Raw genomic sequence first — 24,656 nt, forward strand, 5'->3', positions numbered from 1 at the left:
CCACCACTGTACTTACAAGGCTTAGCTGGCACTCTACAGTTTCATATTTTGCATAGGGTTATAATTTTAAAGAAAAAGAATCCTCCCTTTCCTCACTGGTTATACTGGCTATTTAAAAAAGACATTGTATATCTTAGGCATAATTCAAGGAACCTTTAATTCCCTTTATTTTGGTGTACGATTGATGGGTGTAATATGGGTTATAGAGTATATGACTTGGCCTTACTCCAGATGTGCACCTTTCAAAAAAGTGCTGGCTCCACTTGGTCATTTTCACTTCCTGAACTTCAGAGGTAAATTGTATAAAAAAGAGCCGATAACTTTTTTTACATTTTATATATTTTGTAATTCATTCACTGCACTTTCAGAAGCTGGTATTGTCTAGTCTGGCAAAACTCATTTTCCCTATTTTAATAACTGCTATGGACAGTGTACTTTAGATTAATTCAGGCTGATTTTTTAGCACATGGGAGCAGTCATTTTAGTTAGCAGTGTGCTTAGATCATGTACAGTATCCAAAGAAATATCATCCACATTACATTAATGCATCACAGAGGTATGCCAACATTCTCTCCATCGTGCATGTTTTAAATGCAAACAACTTCACCATACATGTGTCACTCTTTCAAAAGTACATAATAACTGATGAGCACCCCCTTACCTAGATCCTTTGTACTTACAAAGCCTATCTAGATCCTTTAAACCTCCATTGTACTTGCAAAGCCTACCTAGATCCTTTAAACTATCACTGTACTTACAAGGCCTACTAGATCCTTTAAACTACCATTGTGCTTACAAGGCCTACCTAGATCACTTTAAACCTCAATTGTACTTGCAGTGCCTACCTAGATCCTTTAAACTACCACTGTACTTACAAGGCCTACTAGATCCTATAAGCCTCCAAGGTACTTGCAGAGTCTACCTAGATCCTTTAAACTATCACTGTACTTACAAGGCCTACTAGATCCTATAAGCCTCCATTGTACTTGCAGAGCCTACCTAGATCCTTTAAACTATCACTGTACTTACAAGGCCTACTAGATCCTTTAAACTACCATTGTACTTACAAGGCCTACCTAGATCACTTTAAACCTCAATTGTACTTGTGGTGCCTACCTAGATCCTTGAAACTATCACTGTACTTACAAGGCCTACTAGATCCTTTAATCCACCATTGTACTTACAATGCCTATCTAGATCCTTTAAACCTCCACTGCACTTGCAGAGCCTACCTAGATCCTTGAAACTATCACTGTACTTACATGGCCTACTAGATCCTTTAAACCACCATTGTACTTACAATGCCTACCTAGATCACTTTAAACCTCAATTGTACTTGCAGTGCTAACTAGATCCTCTAAACCACCACTGTACTTACAAGGCCTAACAGACCACTTTAAACCACCACTGTACTTGCACTGCTAACTAGATCCCCTAAACTACCACTGTACTTACAAGGCCTATTAGATCCTTTAAACTACCACTGTACTTGCAGTGCCTACATAGATCCTTTAAACTACCACTGTACTTACAAGGCCAAATAGACCACTTTAAACCTCCATTGTACTTGGCAGTGCTAACTAGATCCTCTAAACTACCACTGTACTTACAGGGCATAATAGACCACTTTAAACCACCACTGTACTTGCAGGGTCTACTGATTCACAACTGTGACAATAAGGATATTAATTTCTGGGATAAAATTCACAACCGTGACAATAAGGAAATTAATTTTGGGGATAAGATTCACAACCATGACAATAAGGATATTAAATTTTGGGATAAAATTCACAACCGTGACAATAAGGATATTAAATTTTGGGATAAAATATTCAGGAAAATGTATAATTTTCATTGGTACAAGAAATTCAGGAAAATGTATAATTTTCTTTAGTCAAAGAAATGTTCTGCACAGAGAAAAATGTAATTTGATTTTTTGTGTCCAGATAATTAGATTAGTGACAGTACCAATGTTATTCTAAAAAGATATAGCCTGAATTTTAAATGTTAAAGTCTCTTGATTTCTTTATCTCTTAACAAAAGATTTAAAGATAAATCACAAAATCTTTTGGCAGAAAATATTGTTTGCGAATTGCTTTTTATAAAGGTTTTCTAATAAAATGATTCTTTATGAAGTGCTACCTTGAATGTCAAATTATATAAAAGGAGAAATAGAGTATAATCATTTCTTCTTAGGATTACAATCTAAGTTATGTCCCTTTAAATAACCACTTTTTGAAGGTGAGAAGGCAAGTAGATCTCAACAGAAAAGTGTAAATTAGAAAAACAACTATTTTAATAAATTGCATTTGTCTTTGTCAAGTATTTTGTTGTTGTATAATAACGCTATCAAGTTTACTTTGACAGATGTACAGACATAAATGCTGAGAATAGAGACATGGGACCGAACCATGATGCATACACTCACTACAAGCAGGCAGTAAGGACATAAAAACGTTATCTACTTACGTGTTAGCAGCATAGTGGAACTGGATATCATTTTCTATACCTAAATATAAATAATTAATATTATATAATATTTAATTAAGTCTTCAAGAAGATGCAAAAATTCTAAGTACAACTAATCTTGAAATATCGAGTTCAGAATTCTAACACGAACTCCGTCTCTTGTTACAACAAATGAGGAAAGAGAAATAAGACCATTATTTTGCCAAAAACAAATCTGGGTTTGTAATATGGAATAAAAAATACAAAATGGTTAATGTTAATTCTACAAATTAATCTTTTGACATAGTACATAAATATATATCTCAGCTGCACATAACAATGACAAAGGTGCTCCACAGTAGGCCATCTGAAGGATACAAAATGTATATTCTGTATCAACACAATAAACAACAGGCCATCTGAGGGGAATAAAATGCATATTCCATACCAATGTATAAAATGCATTCCATAATAGACCTTATGAGAGAAACATGCATATTCCATATGTATGTAACAAAATGAGATTATGTGCAAAATTTACATCTGGCACTATATTTACTCTTGTCCCAGTATTCACATAACATGGAGAGACAGAGAGAGAGAGAGAGAGAGAGAGAGAGAGAGGTGTTTGTACAACATGAAGAACTTATTCATGAAGTTGGAAGTGTTAGGTAAAAATATGCCGACATTACCAAATAAAACAAAATGGAAAATAATGGAATCTATGGTTGTATGATGCGCTGTATTGTACTCATTAGGTCCGACATCACTGCAAAATGGCAACAATATTATGTCAATTACATCCTTTCTCTGATTATATATATATATATATATATATATATATATATATATATATATATATATATATATATATATATATGCAGTTTGCATGTTTTGCATGCAAGTCTGTCAAAGAGTAAACATGTTTACATAAAATGTTATGGATTAAGGTTCAACTTTCTTTACATTATGGGATGCACCACATGAACACAGCTAAATACCATACATGTAATTTTAACCCAAGGAAAAGAAGAAAAAAACTAAGACAAATTCAAAATGAATTTCTCTTTCTCACAGACAGAAACTTGGTTTCAATGGAAAAATATGTCACACCAAGCACGTATCGATGAAAAATATCCCTATACATCAGTTTTCATTCAGCATTTTTTTCAGTCAGAACCATAATGGTGGTATTTTGAAGTCAGCTATATACATATCTGTATTACCCTTCCAAGAAAAATGGCAAAAGCTATCTCAAAAAAGTTGTCTAAAAGAAAACATGGTCAAGCCATCTATGTAATGTCATCTTAAAAGAAAACATGGTCAAGCCATCTATGTAATGTCATCTTAAAAGAAAACATGGTCAAGCCATCCATGTAATGTCATCTTAAAAGAAAACATGGTCAAGCCATCTATGTAATGTCATCTTAAAAGAAAACATGGTCAAGCCATCTATGTAATGTCATCTTAAAAGAAAACATGGTCAAGCCATCTATGTAATGTCATCTCAAAAGAAAACATGGTCAAGCCATCTATGTAATGTCACCTTAAAAAAAAACATGGTCAAGCCATCTATGTAATGTCTAAAAGAAAACACAGTCAAGCCATCTATGTAATGTCATCTTAAAAGAAAACATGGTCAAGCCATCTATGTAATGTCATCTTAAAAGAAAACATGGTCAAGCCATCTATGTAATGTCATCTTACAAGAAAACATGGTCAAGCCATCTATGTAATGTCATTTTAAAAGAAAACATGGTCAAGCCATCTATGTGATGTCACCTTAAAAGAAAACATGGTCAAGCCATCTATGTAATGTCACCTTAAAAGAAAACATGGTCAAGGCATCTATGCAATGTCTAAAAGAAAACATGGTCAAGCCATCTATGTAATGTCATCTTAAAAGAAAACATGGTCAAGCCATCTATGCAATGTCTAAAAGAAAACATGGTCAAGCCATCTATGTAATGTCATTTTAAAAGAAAACATGGTCAAGCCATCTATGCAATGTCTAAAAGAAAACATCGTCAAGCCATCTCTGTAATGTCATCTTAAAAGAAAACATGGTCAAGCCATCTATGTAATGTCTAAAAGAAAACACGGTCAAGCCATCTATGTAATGTCATCTTTAAAAAAAACATGGTCAAGTCATCTATCTTATGTCTAAAAGAAAACATGGTCAAGCCATCTATGTAATGTCTAAAAGAAAACATGGTCAAGCCATCTATGTAATGTCATCTTAAAAGAAAACATGGTCAAGCCATCTATGTAATATCGTTTTAAAAGAAAACATGGTCAAGCCATCTATGTAATGTCACCTTAAAAGAAAACATGGTCAAGCCATCTATGCAATGTCTAAAAGAAAACATGGTCAAGCCATCTATGTAATATCACCTTAAAAGAAAACATGGTCAAGCCATCTATGTAGTATCATTTTAAAAGACAACATGGTCAAGCCATCTATGTAATGTCACCTTAAAAGAAAACATGGTCAAGCCATCTATGTAATGTCTAAAAGAAAATACAGTCAAGTCATCTATGTTATGTCTAAAAGAAAACATGGTCAAGCCATCTATGTAATGCTTAAAAACGTTGACAAGCCATCAACGTAGTATCATCTGAAAAGAAAACACGGTCATGCCATCCATGTAATCTTGAAGGAAAATGGCTGGTACTTTTTAAATTCAGAAGAGCTGTAAATTGCTCTCCTGGTGGTGTTGAGGAAAGTTATTCACTCTTCTCAAACATTTACAACATCGGTTAAGGCACATCATCATTTATGGCACATGGTATCATATATCAAAATGGAAAAACCTGTAAGCACATCAGTATTTGTGAAAGGCAACTGCCATGAAATTTGGAAAAAAAAAGTTGAGAAAGTTGCTCAAAATCACCTGGAAATCTTTGTTTTTAACAATAACATTGGGGAGAGTAATGGCTCACAGTCCTCAAAGCATTTTTTGGAGTGTGATGGGACACAAGAGCGATCATGCTTCTCAAAACACAAGCCCTGGTAAAACATGGTAAGCTGTCCATGTGGTGTCATCTTAAAGTAAAACAATGTCAAGTCATCAATGCAGTGTCATCTTTTAAATTGCAGTTTTCAGAAGGGTAAAACCTTTCCAGACTGTTCTTGTGAAATATGGGAACAATAATATACATAAAATTAATGACATACCTTGTATGTTGAATCCTGCCTTTGTGTACAAATTAGTCAAGTTCCTATCAGTCTGGTTCCAGACAACTTTAGTCAGATGGTCGCCAATGCTAAAAGATAAACAGCTTTGAATAGAACTGTTAGAGGTTTCAGCAGGAGTGGGTGGGTGGCTAGAATAATATTGTAATAGATTTATGGTAATGTTACAAATAAAAATGTATGTAACACAATCTACGATTTCTTATTTAAGTAAGGAACTTGTTTTGTGATGATTTCATAGATACTTCACTTACAGAAGTACCACTTTTCCAAATGCATCAAGTGTTTTGTGACTGTAGCTAAATAAATACCCAAGTTTAATGAACACCTCTATTTTAACTAGTCTCCAGTGATCTTGACCCCTTTTCTAACTAAATATTTTTGACAATCATTGATCTTTACAGATGAATTTATCATCAATTTAGAATCTGAAATTTAAACTAGAAATTGGTATTATATAACCAATATTGTGCTGATATACTGTATAACCACCTACCTACTTACCTTACTTAAACTGACAGGGCAAAAAAGATATATTTAAAGAAAAAAATCATTTCTATTGTACCAGTGTTGATAAGACACAGCTGAATTTTGTTTTTGTATTGTACCAGTGTACAGGTAATAAGCTAATAGGACACAGCTGAATGTTGTTTTTGTATTTATCTATTAAACAATATTTTTATTAACCACTTGAGAGGCTGTTATCATTGTACACCCCTAGACATCAGAAAGTCACATTCTTTGAGTGACCTAGGAGTGACAACCAGCAGTATATAGTTCATGCATCAATTACTACCTTCCTGAACTTTCATGGGTGCCTCACATCAAAAGCATGATAGTCTACTTGCGTAATTCCTATACTCATTCACATATAAAATACAGTTATTGAGGAAATATATCACAATACATATTTTGTTGTTGTTGTGGGGTTTAACGCCATTTTTAAGCAAACGATAGGTTATGCATGGCGGCCAGTATTAATGGTGGAGGAAGAACCTGGGAAAACCATGGGAAGAACCACCAACCCATGAGAAGCTACTGGCAAGCTTTCTCACATAACCACACTGGCCGAATCCTAGACTCGAACTCACACAGACAGAGGTGAGATGGCAGTGATCCGTAATGAAGAGCGCTTTGGACCACTCGGCCACTCGGGGCCCCCCAATATATATTTTGTATATAGTTAATAAAATGTAAAGCTGACCAGTGAATACATATATTTATTCCTACTTTCAACGGCACTGGTCAAAAATACCATTCTGAGTAGCCTAGAATGTATACAGGTCTAGTGTGGAGGAAATGAAGTAAAATGAGGGTCATGGTTTTAATTTTATAGCTGTAGTACAAAATATGCATACAAATATCAAGCTTCATGACTGGAATATAAACATTACCCATGTAATAAACTTTTAAAGCAAAATAGGAGGAAAAGTCACATAGCATTAAGGTCACAGAGACCTCTTTATGTAAGCAGTATGTAGAACTTATTTACTCACCAAAGTTCTTTATTTCTGGTTGGACAATAAGCATATAACATGCCATTAACTCATGTGGTCATGACTCAAAACGTTTGGCTAAGCCAGTCAAGGCTGATATATGATGAGATCCTTTCGTTGTTAAAAGTGTGGTAGCAAACATCAATTTTATGATTCTAGCATAAATGGAAGACATGCTGGCTCAGTGGTTAGCATGCCAGACTCATGACTGAAAGTGTGTGGTTTCAAATCCTACCAATGGACCAACCTGTGTGTAGCCAGTGCCTTGAACAAGGCACTTTACTCTGTCCTGGCACTCAGTAATCTACTTGCATTCCTGTACCTTGAATCAGTAAACCAAACCAAATCTAGCAAGAACAGAGCCTAATAAACTGACCTCAAGCTAAAAATTTAATCCAAGTCAGTGAAGCATAAAACATTGTTGATAGTGATCTACTTCTGAAAAGAGCAGGTAGTGCTTATAAAGATCCAGCGCCAAGTTTTATAGCTCTTTAGTATACAGAGAACATGTTAAACACCTATGTGGTCATGAGCTAAAAGAAATAACCTAACCTGAGCCAATAAAATGTAAATATAGATCACAATGGCCTGTTTTGGTCTGGAACTACAAAAGATGTATACAGTCAATGAGTTGATGATTACAGGATGAACAGTAAAACCATGGAACTGAACCAAAATATGTGAAATATGGATCTCTGAGGGTGACCTTTTGATTGAATAGTACAGTTAGGGATGCATACGATCATCTAGTCTGATGAGTCTGGCATGAAAGGCACTTCATACTGATATGAAGTCAGTTAATAATGAAATATAGATCATAGTGATCGACTTCTGTCATGAGACATTGTACTCATCCTGATACATCCCCTCACCAAATTTCACAATGCATCCATCCATCCATCCCTCCCTCCCTCCCTCCATCCATCCATCCATCCATACATACAGGGTGCTATTAATCTGGTTTGGGCCCTAGGTGGCTGAGTGGTCAAAGGCACATGCCTTTACAGACCACTGACATCCCATTTCTGTGTGCATGGGTTTGAGTCTCAGCTCAGCCAATGTGGGTAGGTGAGAAAGCTTACCAGTAGCTTCTTTTGGGTTGATGGTTCTTCCCAGGGTTTTCCACAGTTCTTCCTCCACTGGCTGCTATGTATAGCTTATCATGTGTTGAAAAATGACATTAAACCCACTCACCAAACCAAGCCTATCTAGTCATGAAATAAACGCAATGGATACAATCATATTATCTGATGATACTATCTTGAATAGTGCTTAAGATACAAAATAAAACATCCAAAAGTATCAATCAGTAATCCTTAAAAATCATGGTGACCTACATTTGTGATCAGGGTATATTAACCATGATGACACAGCCCTTACCAAATTTAATGAATCTAGCTATAACAGTATGTATACTGGGTGCAAAAAACCCGAAAGGTTTTGAGCTAAAGAAAAACACTTAACCTAAGGGATTAAAATGTGAAATGCAGCTCAGAGTAACCTTCTTTGTGGTATGGGTGTAGTACTAATAGAAATGTATGTATGATTTAGATTTTCAAGCTTTAAGAATTTTATTAGCCATATTGCTATGATGTCTGTATTGTGGCAGTTTATTGCAATGTCTAGCAATGTGGCTTCATGAGACAGACACGTAACATCATGTCCAACCCAGTCACATTATTCTGACATCAGGCCAACCAGTCTTAGCACTAACCTCTTAAAGCTGAGCACCAAGTGAGGCAGCTGCTAGTATCATTTTTATATGTCTTTGGTATGACCCGGCTGAGGCAAATAGAGATGTATACAATTATAAAGCTTCACGATTCTATCATGAATAGTACTGAGATAAAAATGTAAACCAAACAATTCAAGGCAAGTCATGAAGCATGAAATAAAGGTCACAATGACCTACATCAAACACAGTGATCTACATTTGTGTTGAGGGCATTGTTATTCTCATCAAGATGCATCCCCTCACCAAGTTTTAAGATTCCAGGTATAACATTACTCAGAAAGTGTACAGACAGCTGAAGCTATAGGTACATCTACTTCATAGGCGAATAAAAAATGGACACACACACACACACACACACAAACACACATAAAGTCAATGCAATGAGAGGGGGAAAGATAGAGAGAGAGAGAGGGGGAGATAGAGCCTACCTTGTAGACTGTGTAGTCATGACAGTATCAACTGGACCTTGTGCTGGAACCATGGTCATCTTGCAGATCATTGATTTGACTGATTCTGTCTTTGAAGACTAATAAAGGTGAAAAAAGTATCTTTATATGATTGCAATGTCATGCATGATTTATGACGGTACTAATTCCCAAGTATCAATCAGTAATCCTCAAAATGTATTAGAAAAAGGATTTTTTAAAATAAAATGTGTGTATACTTTCTGATATATTTAATTCATACACTGTATGTGGCTATTAAAATAAGCCTAATGAACATACCAATAACTTCTGGTACCAAACAACTGTATTATTACTATCTTATAAATACTAGAAATAAGAATGCCATAAAGCATGATAAACCTTTCACACAAAATACCATTGCAAAATAAATAACTAATTGTTAGTTATAATTTATTAAAATTATCAAATAAGCCATTAATGATAAGCTAAAATGCTGTAACTTGCATGATTTAAAAAATAACTGAAATACTTTCAATTATTTTCTTTCCAATCACTTTAATATTATTCAGCTAAGTGCTATATCCAAGACAATATATTAGTTTTTGAGCTAATGGTAACATCCAAGGACATAATCTATGACAGGATCAGCAAACTACATCTTACATTTTGAGATAACAGCACTATCCAAGGACATAATCCAAGCACATAAGTTATCATGCAAGTATGTGATGGTGTCATATTTAAAATATGCATTGATTTCAATAAGGGTTTATTGAAATAATAATAATAATAATAATAATCAGAAAGTGTCCATTTTTATATCTCATGGCCACACCCATGGACAAATCCATTTGGCAACAGATATAAAGGCTGAATGGCAAATATGAGATATAATAATCCAACTATAAAATAAGGCCATTGTTGAGTTATTTGAATATTAGAAAAAGCAAGGGAATGATTTTCTAATGGGGCTGAGAACTGCCATAATTTTTTTTATTTTGATACATTGTGATACAGAATGGTGTAGTTTGATATGTACAGCAATATATCTGGCAAAATCTGTAGAAAATTCAAATTAATATTAAATAGTCAACAAGATGTCCAAGTTTCTTATAACTTTGATGTTGTCTAATTCTATTTAAGCAATGATTGCAATAACATCTTTACTTACTGGTGAGTCTCAAATCCTGTTAAACTGCATCTTTTCAATGCTGGCCACATGGTGCAGTATGTGATCATGCTGGCACATGTACACTGGCCACATGGTGCAGTATGTAAGCATGCTGGCACATATACACTGGCCACATGGTGCAGTATGTAAGCATGCTGGCAAATGTACACTGACAACATGGTGCAGTATGTGATCATACTGGCACACATACATTGGCCACATGGTGCAGTATGTAAGGATGCTGGCACATATACAATGGCCACATGGTGCAGTATGTGATCATGCTGGCGAATATACTGGTCATATAGTACAAATATGTGATCATGGAAAATGTATACTGGCCACATAGTGCAGTATGTATGTGATCATGTTGGCAAATATAGTGGTCACATGGTGCAGTATGTGATCATGGAAAATGCATACTGAACACATAATGCAAATATGTGATCATGGAAAATGTATACTGGCCACATAGTGTTGTATGTGATCATGTTGGTAAATATACTGGGCACATAGTGCGGTATGTGATCATGCTGGCAAATATACTGGCCACAATGCAGTATGTGATCATGCTGGCAAATATACTGGCCACAATGCAGTATGTGATCATGCTGGCAAATATACTGGCCACATAGTGATCTATGTAAACATGCTGGCACAAAATGTATATTGACCACATAGTGCAAATATGTGATCATGGCAAATGTATACTGGGCACATAGTGTTGTATGTGATCATGTTGGCAAATATACTGGGCACATAGTGCAGTATGTGATCATGTTGGCAAACATCAGCAGTCAAGTTAATCATCCCACTCACAATTCAATAATTGCACAACTGCATTACATTTTGACAACCTGTCAGTTTATTAAGGCTTTTCTTGCAAGCTTCAACTCTGAATTACACTGCCAAAAATTGCAATGTTATGAATTACTTCCTGATATCTTTTCAGAAAATTTCAGCCAGAAGTGCTGCCAAACAAGTGATTTTGTCTTGTTTTGGGGTGCCAACTCATACAATACTTCAAGTTTCATATCCGACATTTCTGAACACTGCCATGGGATAAAAGATGCAGTTCAAACATTTTCTTTGCAGAAACATCTTCCATAAATATTTTTAAGGGGTGTTAGAAGAACAGATACTGAAAAAGACCCAACCTTTGAGTGAAACAAATGAAGGAATAAGTCAACATTTTATCAGTTTACTATCACTGCAAATACCAGTTCATCAGCAATGTTCTGTTCTGTGTTACACGTATTGGCAGGATCTATACCATAATAGGAAGATACAATAGCGAAACTGCACACCCATATACTCTTTGTTTGAAAGAGAATTTCAAGTAATCCCATGTAAAATAGTTTCTCTTTTAGCTGCCAAGTGTTGAAATAGTGACTATATTTGATGTAAGATTGGCACAATTTTTGTTTTGGACTAACCGCATGAGAAATCTTTGCGAAAACCCCATCTTGATATAACCATCCATTCAGAAGGAACAGCAACAGTATGGTTATATTGGAAGCGAGATCGGCACCATTTGCATTTTAGATTCATCACCAATATGACTATTTGTTCATGAGAAATGTCTCTAGCAAGCATTTCAAAAGATTTTGGGACCCAACTAATCTCCCCGTCCCTCCCAAAAAACAATTACTGAGCTACAAACAACAAGACAAGAACATGAACAATGGCTGTCTGCAGACACCTGTGCACCCACACCTCCATAAATAAACAAATGAAGAACCCAAATCCTAGATAACCCTGTCCTAAGGCCCCTAAATAATCCAAGTGTCCCTCTTTCTGGGGTATGAAAAAAACCAACAATAAAAAGATTATAAATAAGTCAACTTGCCACAAGCATTATCACACAGTTACAGAAATTTAAATAAATAAATAACATTGAAATAAATAATCCTCCCTGCAATGAATTTATACAGGCTTGCAAACGATGTTACTAAAATATAACAAAATGATGCTGCTGAATGAATGATCTGATGAACATGCATGGATGATCTGCCATCACCAAAAAAGACCAATCACCATTACAGATATCTAATAAAAATATCAAGTTTACAAAGAAAAAAAATACACCGATAACCCTCAAGCCAGAAACAACCTGCCCAACCAGAACACCCTTTAATTATATGTTAAACAATGAAATACCTTAAATCCTCTTTCATAATGATACTTTCAATCAAAAAGAAATTAGATTTAAAAAAAGAGAAATTTCATTTTATCCCCAAAATATACACATTATATACACATAAGAATTACAATCTTTATATTGATATGAAAAACATGAATCATACTCTAAAAGGTATTGTCATTCCATCTTACTGTATGTTCGGTTGAAATAATCAAGTACAATTATTAAGATATAAAACAAAGGTTGTATAAAAGGGTTTTAAGAACCAGTTGTAGCATTTAAGAAAATATTGAATCAACTAACAAAATTAAATATATTCCATCTTACTGTATGTTCGGTTGAAATAATCAAGTACAATTATTAAGATATAAAACAAAGGTTGTATAAAAGGGTTTTAAGAACCAGTTGTAGCATTTAAGAAAATATTGAATCAACTAACAAAATTAAATATATTACAAAATCTCTAAAGTCTGAATTAAAAACAAGAGATCCAAATGGGCTTAATATTGCTTACCTGCCTTATATGCCTTAGGAGCTGATCATTTCACTAAGAACCATTACTAGTATAGTATCATAAGAGTACAACCGATGTAAACTATCTCCCGAACTTTACATCATGTAGATTTTACTTGTAATGTTGATTTTACCCATTTTACAGCAGTGTACTAAAACTTCTTGCGATGATAAAGGTGTAAGTAATACATATAGTTCATTGCTCTTAATCAAGTCATCCAAGATCTTGTGGACATAAACCCCCAGACCAAGTTTTGAATAAAAAGGGTAAAAAAATATTTTGTTTATATTTAGAGAGGTAACAAGCTAAGTCAATCAACCAGTCAGATGCATGATGTTTCACTAACATTGGCAGAGCTCAGTTAATATAAAGACTGTCAAAGACATTGACAGAACATGACTATATACCAAGACTGTCAAAGACATTGAGAGAACATGACTGTATACCAAGCTGGAACAAAGTCCGACAGAAATTCAACATGGTAAGAAGCTAAGCCAATCTGATACAAGTTTACCTCATTATTATGCTTAGATTTTTTCCCCTCATAATCCACCCAGTGAACACTTTGTTTATGTGAGACTATTTAATAAGATGTATCAAGATTTCAGCAGAAGAGCTCCAACTATCAGATGCATTATCACCTCACTGGTCTTATGAGTTTTGTTCATGATCATTCTCAACAAAGATATAAGCCTATCTAACCAAATTGAATCAATAAAGAGTCTCTAGAAACAGATGCAATACTAATACAAGCTCAGGTATGCTAGGCTCATAATAAATATCATCCAACACAAGACTATTTACCATGTTTGATTAAAAATACACTCTTGAGTCGCAAGAAACTCTGGGAATTAGACCTCATTAACATATGCAGATCTTACTCAGTCAGACACATTATATACCTTGATGATGTAAGCCTACTTACTGGGTTGATCACAATCTGAGATGGAGTTGCTTAAGTGTTGACAGACTGCCAATTAGATGAAAACATAAACTCATTAATATCCACAAATCTTGCTCATAATTCTACGCATCTGAAATCTTGTTGATTTAAGCCTATTTACAAGTCTGATCACAATTAATTCATTAATACAGAATCTAGAAAGGCAGCCAATTCCATTCAAGATTACCCCATTAATATGTGTGGATCGCATGCGTTATGCAAGACCTTGATCATATGAACAAAAACTGAAAGTTGGATCGAAATCAAGTCAAAAATATGTCTTTTACAGTAGAAACAAGTTTAATCAACCTGATTCAAGATCACCTCATATGTCAGGAAATTGTTAAACACATAATGTACTTCATGCATACGAGTAACACGGAGTCAAAATAGGTTATCTGTGCATAGACGATGAAAATGCCCAAAGTGTTAATCAATACTGAGGAGTAGAGAATATGAATATTAGCAAAGTGGATATCTGATTATTTGTTGCAGTGCTAAATTTGTTAACTGTAGTGCAGAGTTGAGGTTAGTTCATTGGGTATTGCTCCAAATACATACATTTTATATGGCTGTAAGTGTAATTCTTGTAAAAGCATAAATATTATCAAGTGGTATTACCTCTTCTAGGGAGCTGGTAAGATTATCCTTGCAAGAGACAGAGAATTTTTCTGGGTCACCACACAGACTAAGGTTAAAAGCTCTGTAAAACTGTGTCCCTTTTGATGTAAACAGATGACCACCTTCAATCAAATGAAAGCTAGAAAAAAAATATATAAAGGAAATTATTTTGAACTGTATTTTGCAAGGAAAGATTTATACCACCTATACAAAAAATATACTTTTATATCTATGATAGGTGGAAAAAACATTTAGATTGGTACATCACAGGTGTACTAGATAGATCTACTTTAATATTATCAACTAACATGATGACTGTACAAAATGCTTAGAACATGATTTCCCTACTGTAGTGCCTAATCAACTCATCTAATTATACTAGTAAAACTTCAGTACCTAATGAACTCACCTAAATGTACTGGAAGAACTGCAGTGCCCAATAAACTCACCTAAATGTACAGGTAGAACTGCAGTGCCAAATAAACTCACCTAAATGTACTTGTAGAACTGCAGTGCCTAGTAAATTCACCTAAATGAACTGGTAGAATTGCAGTACCTAATAAACTTACCTAACTGTACTGCAAGAACTACAGTGGACATACACTTGGACAGAAAAGGATTATGCTGTATTTTCCTACTATATTTTCAGTGAGGCATAAAAATGACTGCTTTACTGATATCTAATGTAATACAGACACCAGGTAGTAATGTGTCCATATGCCATGGTTGTAATACAGACCCTAACTAGAAATGTGTACATATGCCATGAATGTAATACAGACCCTAACTAGAAATGTGTCCATATGCCACGGATATGATACAGACCCTAACTAGAAATGTGTCCATATGCCATGGATATCATACAGACCCCAACTAGAAATGTGTCCATATGCCATGGATATGATACAGACCCTAACTAGAAATGTGTCCATATGCCATAGATATGATACAGACCCTAACTAGAAATGTGTCCATATGCCATGGATATGATACAGACCCTAACTAGAAATGTGTCCATATGCCATGAATGTAATACAGACCCTAACTAGAAATGTGTCCATATGCCATTGATATGATACAGACCCTAACTAGAAATGTGTCCATATGCCATGGATATAATACAGACCCTAACTAGAAATGTGTCCATATGCCATGGATATGATACAGGCCCTAACTAGAAATGTGTCCATATGCCATGAATGTAATACAGACCCTAACGAGAAATGTGTAAATATGCCATTGATATGATACAGACCCTAACTAGAAATGTGTACATATGCCATGGATATGATATGGACCCTAACTAGAAATGTGTCCATATACCATGAATATGATACAGACCCTAACTAGAAATGTGTACATATGCCATGGATATGATATGGACCCTAACTAGAAATGTGTCCATATGCCATGGATATGATACAGACCCTAACTAGAAATGTGTCCATATGCCATGAATGTAATACAGACCCTAACTAGAAATGTGTCCATATACCATTGATATGATACAGACCCTAACTAGAAATGTGTAAATATGTCATGGATATGATACAGACCCTAACTAGAAATGTGTCCATATGCCACGGATATGATACAAACCCTAACTAGAAATGTGTCCATATGCCATTGATATGATACAGACCCTAACTAGAAATGTGTCCATATGCCATGGATATGATACAGACCCTAACTAGAAATGTGTCCATATGCCATAGATATGATACAGGCCCTAACTAGAAATGTGTCCATATGCCATGAATGTAATACAGACCCTAACTAGAAATGTGTAAATATGCCACTGATATGATACAGACCCTAACTAGAAATGTGTCCATATGCCATGGATATGATACAGACCCTAACTAGAAATGTGTACATATGCCATGGATATGATACAGACCCTAACTAGAAATGTGTCCATATGCCATGGATATGATACGGACCCTAACTAGAAATGTGTCCATATGCCATGGATATCATACAGACCCTAACTAGAAATGTGTACATATGCCATGAATGTAATACAGACCCCAACTAGAAATGTGTCCATATGCCATGGATATGATACAGACCCTAACCAGAAATGTGTACATATGCCATGGATATCATACAGACCCTAACTAGAAATGTGTCCATATGCCATGGATATGATGCAGACCCTAACTAGAAACGTGTCCATATGCCATGGATATGATACGGACCCTAACTAGAAATGTGTCCATATGCCATGGATATGATGCAGACCCTAACTAGAAACGTGTCCATATGCCATGAATATGATACGGACCCTAACTAGAAATGTGTCCATATGCCATAGATATGATACAGACCCTAACTAGAAATGTGTCCATATGCCATGAATGTAATACAGACCCTAACTAGAAATGTGTCCATATGCCATAGATATGATATAGACCCTAACTAGAAATGTGTCCATATGCCACGGATATGATACAGACCCTAACTAGAAATGTGTCCATATGCCATGGATATGATACAGACCCTAACTAGAAATGTGTACATATGCCATGGATATGATACAGACCCTAACTAGAAATGTGTCCATATGCCATGGATATGATACGGACCCTAACTAGAAATGTGTCCATATGCCATGGATATCATACAGACCCTAACTAAAAATGTGTACATATGCCATGAATGTAATACAGACCCCAACTAGAAATGTGTCCATATGCCATGGATATGATACAGACCCTAACCAGAAATGTGTACATATGCCATGGATATCATACAGACCCTAACTAGAAATGTGTCCATATGCCATGGATATGATGCAGACCCTAACAAGAAACGTGTCCATATGCCATGGATATGATACGGACCCTAACTAGAAATGTGTCCATATGCCATAGATATGATACAGACCCTAACTAGAAATGTGTCCATATGCCATGAATGTAATACAGACCCTAACTAGAAATGTGTCCATATGCCATTGATGTGATATAGACCCTAACTAGAAATGTGTAAATATGCCATGGATATGATACAGACCCTAACTTGAAATATGTCCATATGCCATGGATATGATACAAACCCTAACTAGAAGTGTGTTCATATGCCATAGGTGCTGTACAGATCATAACTAAAAATATATAATAAATCACATTTTCAAATTGAAGAAACCAGTTCATTTTCCCAGAAATCTGTCATATACAGTTGCTCTAACAAAATAATGGCAGTATCTGGAAAGTACATGCAGATTGCCATTGGACAAGCATACTCTTATGAAGTACATAAGCCTTCTTATTTAAAATACTCTCAAATTTATATGATGTATGGAATTAAAAAGATTATAATAAAAACAACTTTGCTTGCTTTATTTACTATTTTTTTCCTGTGCCAAAAAAAACAAAGAGCATTCATTCACAATATGACTCTAAATTTCAATTTTAAGTAGACCAAAATGACAATTTAAAAAAACCTAATGTTGAGCAAGTGACAAAATTCAAAGATTGCTGGGCAGTGCTATGTGCACATGAATATTGTTACAGTGTATTGACGAATGTACTCTTATGTTTTTATTTGGGAATAAAGCATATATTCAATTATTTTGTTTCTTGTTGTGCATTCTTTTTATTATTAATCCTTCGGTAGAATATAATGAAAAAGTTACTGCATTTGTAAGCAAAAATATGAACTTGTCTTTTTTATATATTAATACTGCCCTTCAAGGTTTTGCAATATTACTTAGAAAAACTTGTATATATTTTCTTGTACAAATGCAGTAACTATAAATCCAGTTATGGAAAACAATCCACATTTACGAAAATCAGGATAGAAATTACAGAAACATCAACAACAGAATGTCAATGAACCTCATTTTGTAATTTATCACTAAAGCATTTTCACTTTTAGTTACAAGTGAATATTTTGAAACAAAAAAAGTACTAAACAGATTTTGAAAGAAATGGCATATTTACTAATGCTAGCTGAATCCAGGGAAAGAAACATCTCTTTTGGATTATCGAAATATCAGCAGCCTTGACAAAAAATGTATATGGTGCAAATATCTAGGTATCGACATATCTGTGCGTGTCTGCATGTCTGTCTGTCTGTATGTATGTAAGTATGTATGAATGTATGTCAGCCTGTTAATATATTCTTACTAAGCATTTGGAATTTTATTATTAGTGTCAAATGAAATAAACAAGAGTCTCAAGACACTCTAAAGTATCAAAACCATCTCCTTTGTCAAGATCAGTACCATTTTCATTTGGGACAAAAACATCATTGGAAGACTTCTGGTGAAAACCCCATGTTGTTATGACCATCCATGCAGGAGAATTAGTGACATGATTGTTCATATATTCATGTGTGTGTGTGTGTGTAATTTAGATTTTTAACGAAGCTTTAACAATTTTTCAGTCATATCGCTACGATGTCTGCCGTGTGACAGCTTATAGTGATGTTTAGCACTGGGGCATCGTGCCACAGACATGTAGCATGATGTCCCACCCAGTCACATTATCCTGACACCAGTCTGACCAGTCCTAACACTAACCTCTTAATGCTGAGTGACAAGTTCAAACCGGTGACCTTCCATATCCGCCTGGATGCTCTACCACTAGACCACCAGAGCAGTCTCATATGTTCATTGTGGCAGCCATATCTGGAGTCTCATTGGCACCCTTGTCATTCAACCAAACAGATTTATAATTAGTCTTCCGGTGAAAACTCCATGTTGATTTGACTTTTCATCTAAGAACAGTAGCAAAATCAAGATTTTAAAGATGGCCACTGTGCTGGTCATATTGGATGTCTGAATCCCATTTTCATTTAGGACCCAAACTGGACAAAGAAAACTTTCAGTAAAAACCCCATTTAAATATGACCATAAATTCATGTTGAATAGCGATAACATGATTTTCAAGATGGCTGTTGTGATAGTCATACTAGTTGTATCAACAGCACCATTATCATTTAGTTCCAACCAGACATCATAAGTAGTCTTCTGGTGAAAACCCCATTCCAATATGACTTTCCATTTTGAAAGGAGTAGCTGCAGTGGTGGCTATTCAGTTCAATCTGAATCGTTTTCATTTAGGACCAATTAGACATTATATAAAGAAGTCTCCTGGTTAAAGCCTCATGCCAGTATGACTTTCTGTTCAGGATTTCAAGATGGATGCCATGGAAACCAGACTGGATGACAATCAGCAATATCTTCATTTAGGATAAGAAGCAATAACAAGGTTTTTAAGATAGCCACTGTGGCAGACACAGATAATGTCCAACTAGAACCAGTTTCATGTTGGACCAGCAAGAACTCAATGTCTTCTGGTGAAATCCCCATGTTAATATGAATTTTTGTTCAGGAAGAATAACAGTAACAAAACTTTCAAGGTGGCTGGGTACCATGGCACACATCTGGACCAACTAAACATTATATGAAGCCTTTCAATGACAATAAAACCATCCATTTAGAAGTACAGATAATGTTTTCAATCTGAGAAGTAGCAAGTAGCAATAACGAGATTTTCAAGCTAGCTGCAGTGGTGGCCATATTGGATGTCTTAGATGCACAATTTTCATTTAGGACTAAATCAACCTTGAGATGAATATGTGACAAGTTTTATGGCAATCCTTCAAGCAATTTAGGAAAAGTATGTATAACAAATTTGAGTTAACGGATGGATGGGTGTCAGATGACAGACAAAGGACAACAGGCCATCCCATATGCTCTTTTGGTCTATGACCAGCAGAGTTATGTCTGTATCTCTGTTTTCTTTAACTTAACGGTAATTTTTACCTATTAACAGTAGAACAGACTGGTTTCTTGTTAGGTATATTGTGCATTACATAGAAAAACTAAAATTCTATGCACAATTCAATCATAAAGTAAAAATCCAAAGACCAATTTGGTTTAACTAGATATTATGCATATGTCATGTTCTCATTGTTTTTTGCTGCTATTTTGATGAACAAGTGTTTCCTGGAGCTCAAACATTGCTGTATATCAGTTACTGCTCCAATGCTACCTTATTAACTCATATAAGGCAACATTTTCACTTAAAATTTGGAACAATTCTGCATAATCCTGAATGGATGGCGTTTCTGCAAATGCTGAAGAAATGCATAAACAGTAAACATTGTTGTAAAAATGACAGATCTGAGCTAAAACGCAATCCCTAAAAATGTATTTTAAATGGATATTTGCAGAACATAAATGTCTGATGGTGTTCAACAAGATGGGTCAATACTGGCTGCACACATTGTGTGTAACAAGATGGGTTAATATTAACTGTACAAATGGTGTGTAACAAGGAGGGTTAATATTAACTGTACATGTGTGAACATGGTGGGTTAATATTAACTGTACATATGGTGTGTAACAAGGAGGGTTAATATTAACTGTACATGTGTGAACATGGTGGGTTAATATTAACTGTACATGTGCGAACAAGGTGGGTTAATATTAACTGTATATATGGTGTGTAACATGGTGGGTTAATATTGACTGTACATGTGTGAACATGGTGGGTTAATATTAACTGTACATCTAACAAGGTGGGTTAATATTAACTGTACATATGGTGTGTAACAAGGAGTGTTAATATTAACTGTACATGCATGAACATGGTGGGTTAATATTAACTGTACATGTGTGAACAAGGTGGGTTAATGTTAACTGTACACAATTGAACAAGGTGGGTTAATATTAACTTTACATATGATGTGTAACAAGGAGGGTTAATATTTACTGCATACATGGTTTTTAAAAATGTGGGTTAAATATTTACTGCATACACCCATTGCAGTACAATGTGTATACTGCAGCTGTTTATCTAACTGAAAGTGACTGAACATCTCTCCTAACTGGAACTGTATGTCTTGTCAGTGTTATGCTTGATGTTAAAACTGGAACCGTGTCTTGTCAGTGTTATGCTTGATGTTAAAACTGGAACCGTGTCTTGTCAGTGTTATGCTTGATGTTAAAATTATAAACCATGTGCATGAGACAGACATCAGATAAATTGCTACTTACTTTTACATTCCTATTTCGAAAAAACTATACTTTTATTTCTATATTTCACTTTTCTATCTCATAAAGAAAACCAAGAACTATATTTATGAAACATGGATGCAGACTGCCAACCCTGATGATACCATCTCAGTAAGACAGTTGATTTTTCTTCTGTAAGTTTGACCAGTTTTCAGCAAGGTGTAATAAAATATCGCACTGCTGGAAAATGTATTTGAAAGTTCAGTATTCAAAACATGCAGCAACAGTAAACACCATTTTCAACTGAAATACACAGACCTTATTTACAGTTGCACAAACTTCAGTTACAAACCTATGCAGCTCAATGACTTGTTGCTATCTCTCAACTTGACGTAATTCTTGGAATCTGTATTCCATTTCACATGATGGCAATCATTTCTCCCACCACAAGACAGACTCTAACTGACACATGATGTCAAATAAACGTAACTGTGTCCCTTCCTGTTTTATTCACAAGAATCTGAATATTACTTTTTAATCTTTTGTGCTGATTATTAGCTCTTTTCAAGAGGCTTAATTTCCTTGTGTCACTTGCTGGATGCCATTTTAAAAATATTCTATAATCAACAGTTTGATCATAAAGACACTTTGCTTGACAAAACACGAGTTTAAAGCATCTGAGGCACTAATGTAAAGTTAGGCTGGTTCTCTCCCCAACTCCACTAACTGTAATATGAAACCCAAATTCAAATCAAACACAGATGAACCAATTATCTATAGTTTTCGGAAACAATAATTTTCCTGTAGTTTTTTGCTTTTATTCTGCAAGACTTAGGGCAAAATCATAAGGGTTGGAAGGTCTGTGAATGTCTCATTGCAATGCTTGAACAAATGACTTCAAACTGAACTTAGCTTAATCAAGGTACAATGGTCAGACATGGGTAACACTCTACTATTGGAACGGATATCACTTTTCTAAAGAATCTGTGATGTGGTATGAATTATTTAATACCTGGTAAGGTTTCTGAAGTCATAGTCCCTGCCCTGGGAGTCGCTGAAAGTACAGTCTGAGATACATGTGCTACCCATGGAAGCAATAAGCCCAGGTCCACAAGGCTTACAAGAACTAACCCCATACGAGCTCCTGCTGTACACAACTGTGTTGGCTGGACACTTCATGCACTTCATAATATCAGGATCAATATAATGGCCTTCAGGACATGGGATACAACTAGAAAAGACATGATATTAGCTATTAATCAACCTTGCATAACTTTACAAGTTTTACTAACAGAATGTTTGCTTTAATCATCAGCAGCTTAGCTTCAAAATGTGCATCTCCCCAATAGACAAAATATATGGCCCGAGTAGGCCTGATAATACATGCATGGCTTATAAATCTTATGTACTAACCAGTTCACTAAGCAGGCTTGAGTAAGATCTTATTAAAACATCCTACATAAACTAACACACAAACTTTGCATCATGTTGATTTGACCTATTTTAATGTATCCCCCAAAAAATATTATTTGCTAAAGAAAAAGGGAATATTTAATATGATCAGACTCTTGCTCAAATCAAAATAGTCCAAGACCTAGATGATATATTTCAAGTCTGATCAAAATTAGATTGGTAATATGTCCTCCAGAGTGGCAATGATCTCAGCCAATCAAACGCAACATCACCTCATTAGTATGCATGGACTTCACTCTTTATTTAACTATCTGAGATCTTGATAAAATAAGTACATATTCCAAATCTAATCCAACAATGATCATAAATCTGGCTTCTAAACATGACACAATGTTAGCCAATCAGAACTAAGATTACTGCTTTTATTATGTATAGATATCACACTTTATCAAACATATTCATAGTTGAAAATATCAGTCACCATTTAACGTTCCATCAGAAGTGGATCACAAATATGGTTTTCAGTGTGGAAAAGTCACAGCAATTCAGATGCTAGATCACCTCATTAATATGCAAGTACCTTGCTCATTATTAAATTGCCCAAGTCTAATTAAGATCCATTAAGAGAAATGGTTTCCAGAATGGTTACAAGCTCAGCTGATCAGGGGCATGATTACCTTATTAAACACATCCTTGAAATCATCTTGATGATATACGGAAATATTCCAAGTCCAGTCTACATCTAGAGGGATAACAAGCTTAGCCAATTTGATGTAAGATCACCTCACTAGTATCCAAGATGTTATATTAGTATATATTCCAAAGTCTGATCTCAATCAGATCAGAAATATGGCCTCCAGTGTGCCAATGAGGTTGGCCAGACCAGTGCAGGATCTGCTCATTAAATGTGTATGGATCTCACTCAAAACGGCATTGGTTTGAGACTTTTGTCATGATATAAACCCATATTTCAAGTCTGCCTGCAACTGGATCAGAAATACAGAGTAGCACACAGATGGCTAACAGACAGCCGATGAAGGACAGCATACAAAAATTGATGCACAATAGATGCATTGCCATATGATAAGCTCCCCTGGCCTTATGACCAGGTAAGCTAAACATGTCTTTACAAATTTTCAAAAAAATGGCACCTAATCACAACATAAATAACTAATACGGTGAGGTCACTTTGAAATTAACCACTCTAACTACTAGGCCACCAGAGTGGTCTAGATAAGAAAGGGCTTTTTGAGCAGGCCAGGACATATATAAGCCTAGCAGGTATTTGATCATAAATACAATCACTTAAATCATGCTAAAAATATATCAAATGTAGGTAACCATGACCTTTGGATTTAAGGGCAGAGTAGTAAGTGAGATGCAGTAAATCATCAAACTTCATTATTGGAACATAAACAACACTCAAGAAATAAACATTTTAAGAACATCACTTAACATGAAATAAGGTTACAGAGACCTCTTTTGGCAGAGAGTATGCTGAACTTATCAAGATCCACCCACTAACCAAGTTTAGTGATTCCATGTAGGGCTGCATACAAAATAGCATGCCAAAAATTCATGTGGTCATGAGCTAAATGC

The 24,656-nt window shown here is 35.1% G+C and overlaps 1 protein-coding gene across 1 annotated transcript in view; it reads right to left on the reverse strand.

Annotated features, from left to right (window-relative positions):
- The window catches only part of LOC149788535 (endosome/lysosome-associated apoptosis and autophagy regulator family member 2-like), a 132,374-nt gene that overhangs the window by 23,673 nt on the left and 84,045 nt on the right, over positions 1–24,656 (reverse strand). The window contains exons 13-17 of the mRNA XM_089974550.1: positions 22,657–22,875; positions 14,675–14,813; positions 9,304–9,401; positions 5,627–5,715; positions 2,470–2,509 (exon numbers count right to left, since the gene is read on the reverse strand). Coding sequence (XP_089830676.1) covers positions 2,470–2,509; positions 5,627–5,715; positions 9,304–9,401; positions 14,675–14,813; positions 22,657–22,875 — 585 coding nt within the window. The remainder of the gene's footprint in view (positions 1–2,469; positions 2,510–5,626; positions 5,716–9,303; positions 9,402–14,674; positions 14,814–22,656; positions 22,876–24,656) is intronic.

This window comes from Sinohyriopsis cumingii, chromosome 11 (assembly GCF_028554795.1).
Source record: "Sinohyriopsis cumingii isolate HCF-2022 chromosome 11, ASM2855479v2, whole genome shotgun sequence".
Lineage (NCBI taxonomy): Eukaryota > Metazoa > Mollusca > Bivalvia > Unionida > Unionidae > Sinohyriopsis > Sinohyriopsis cumingii.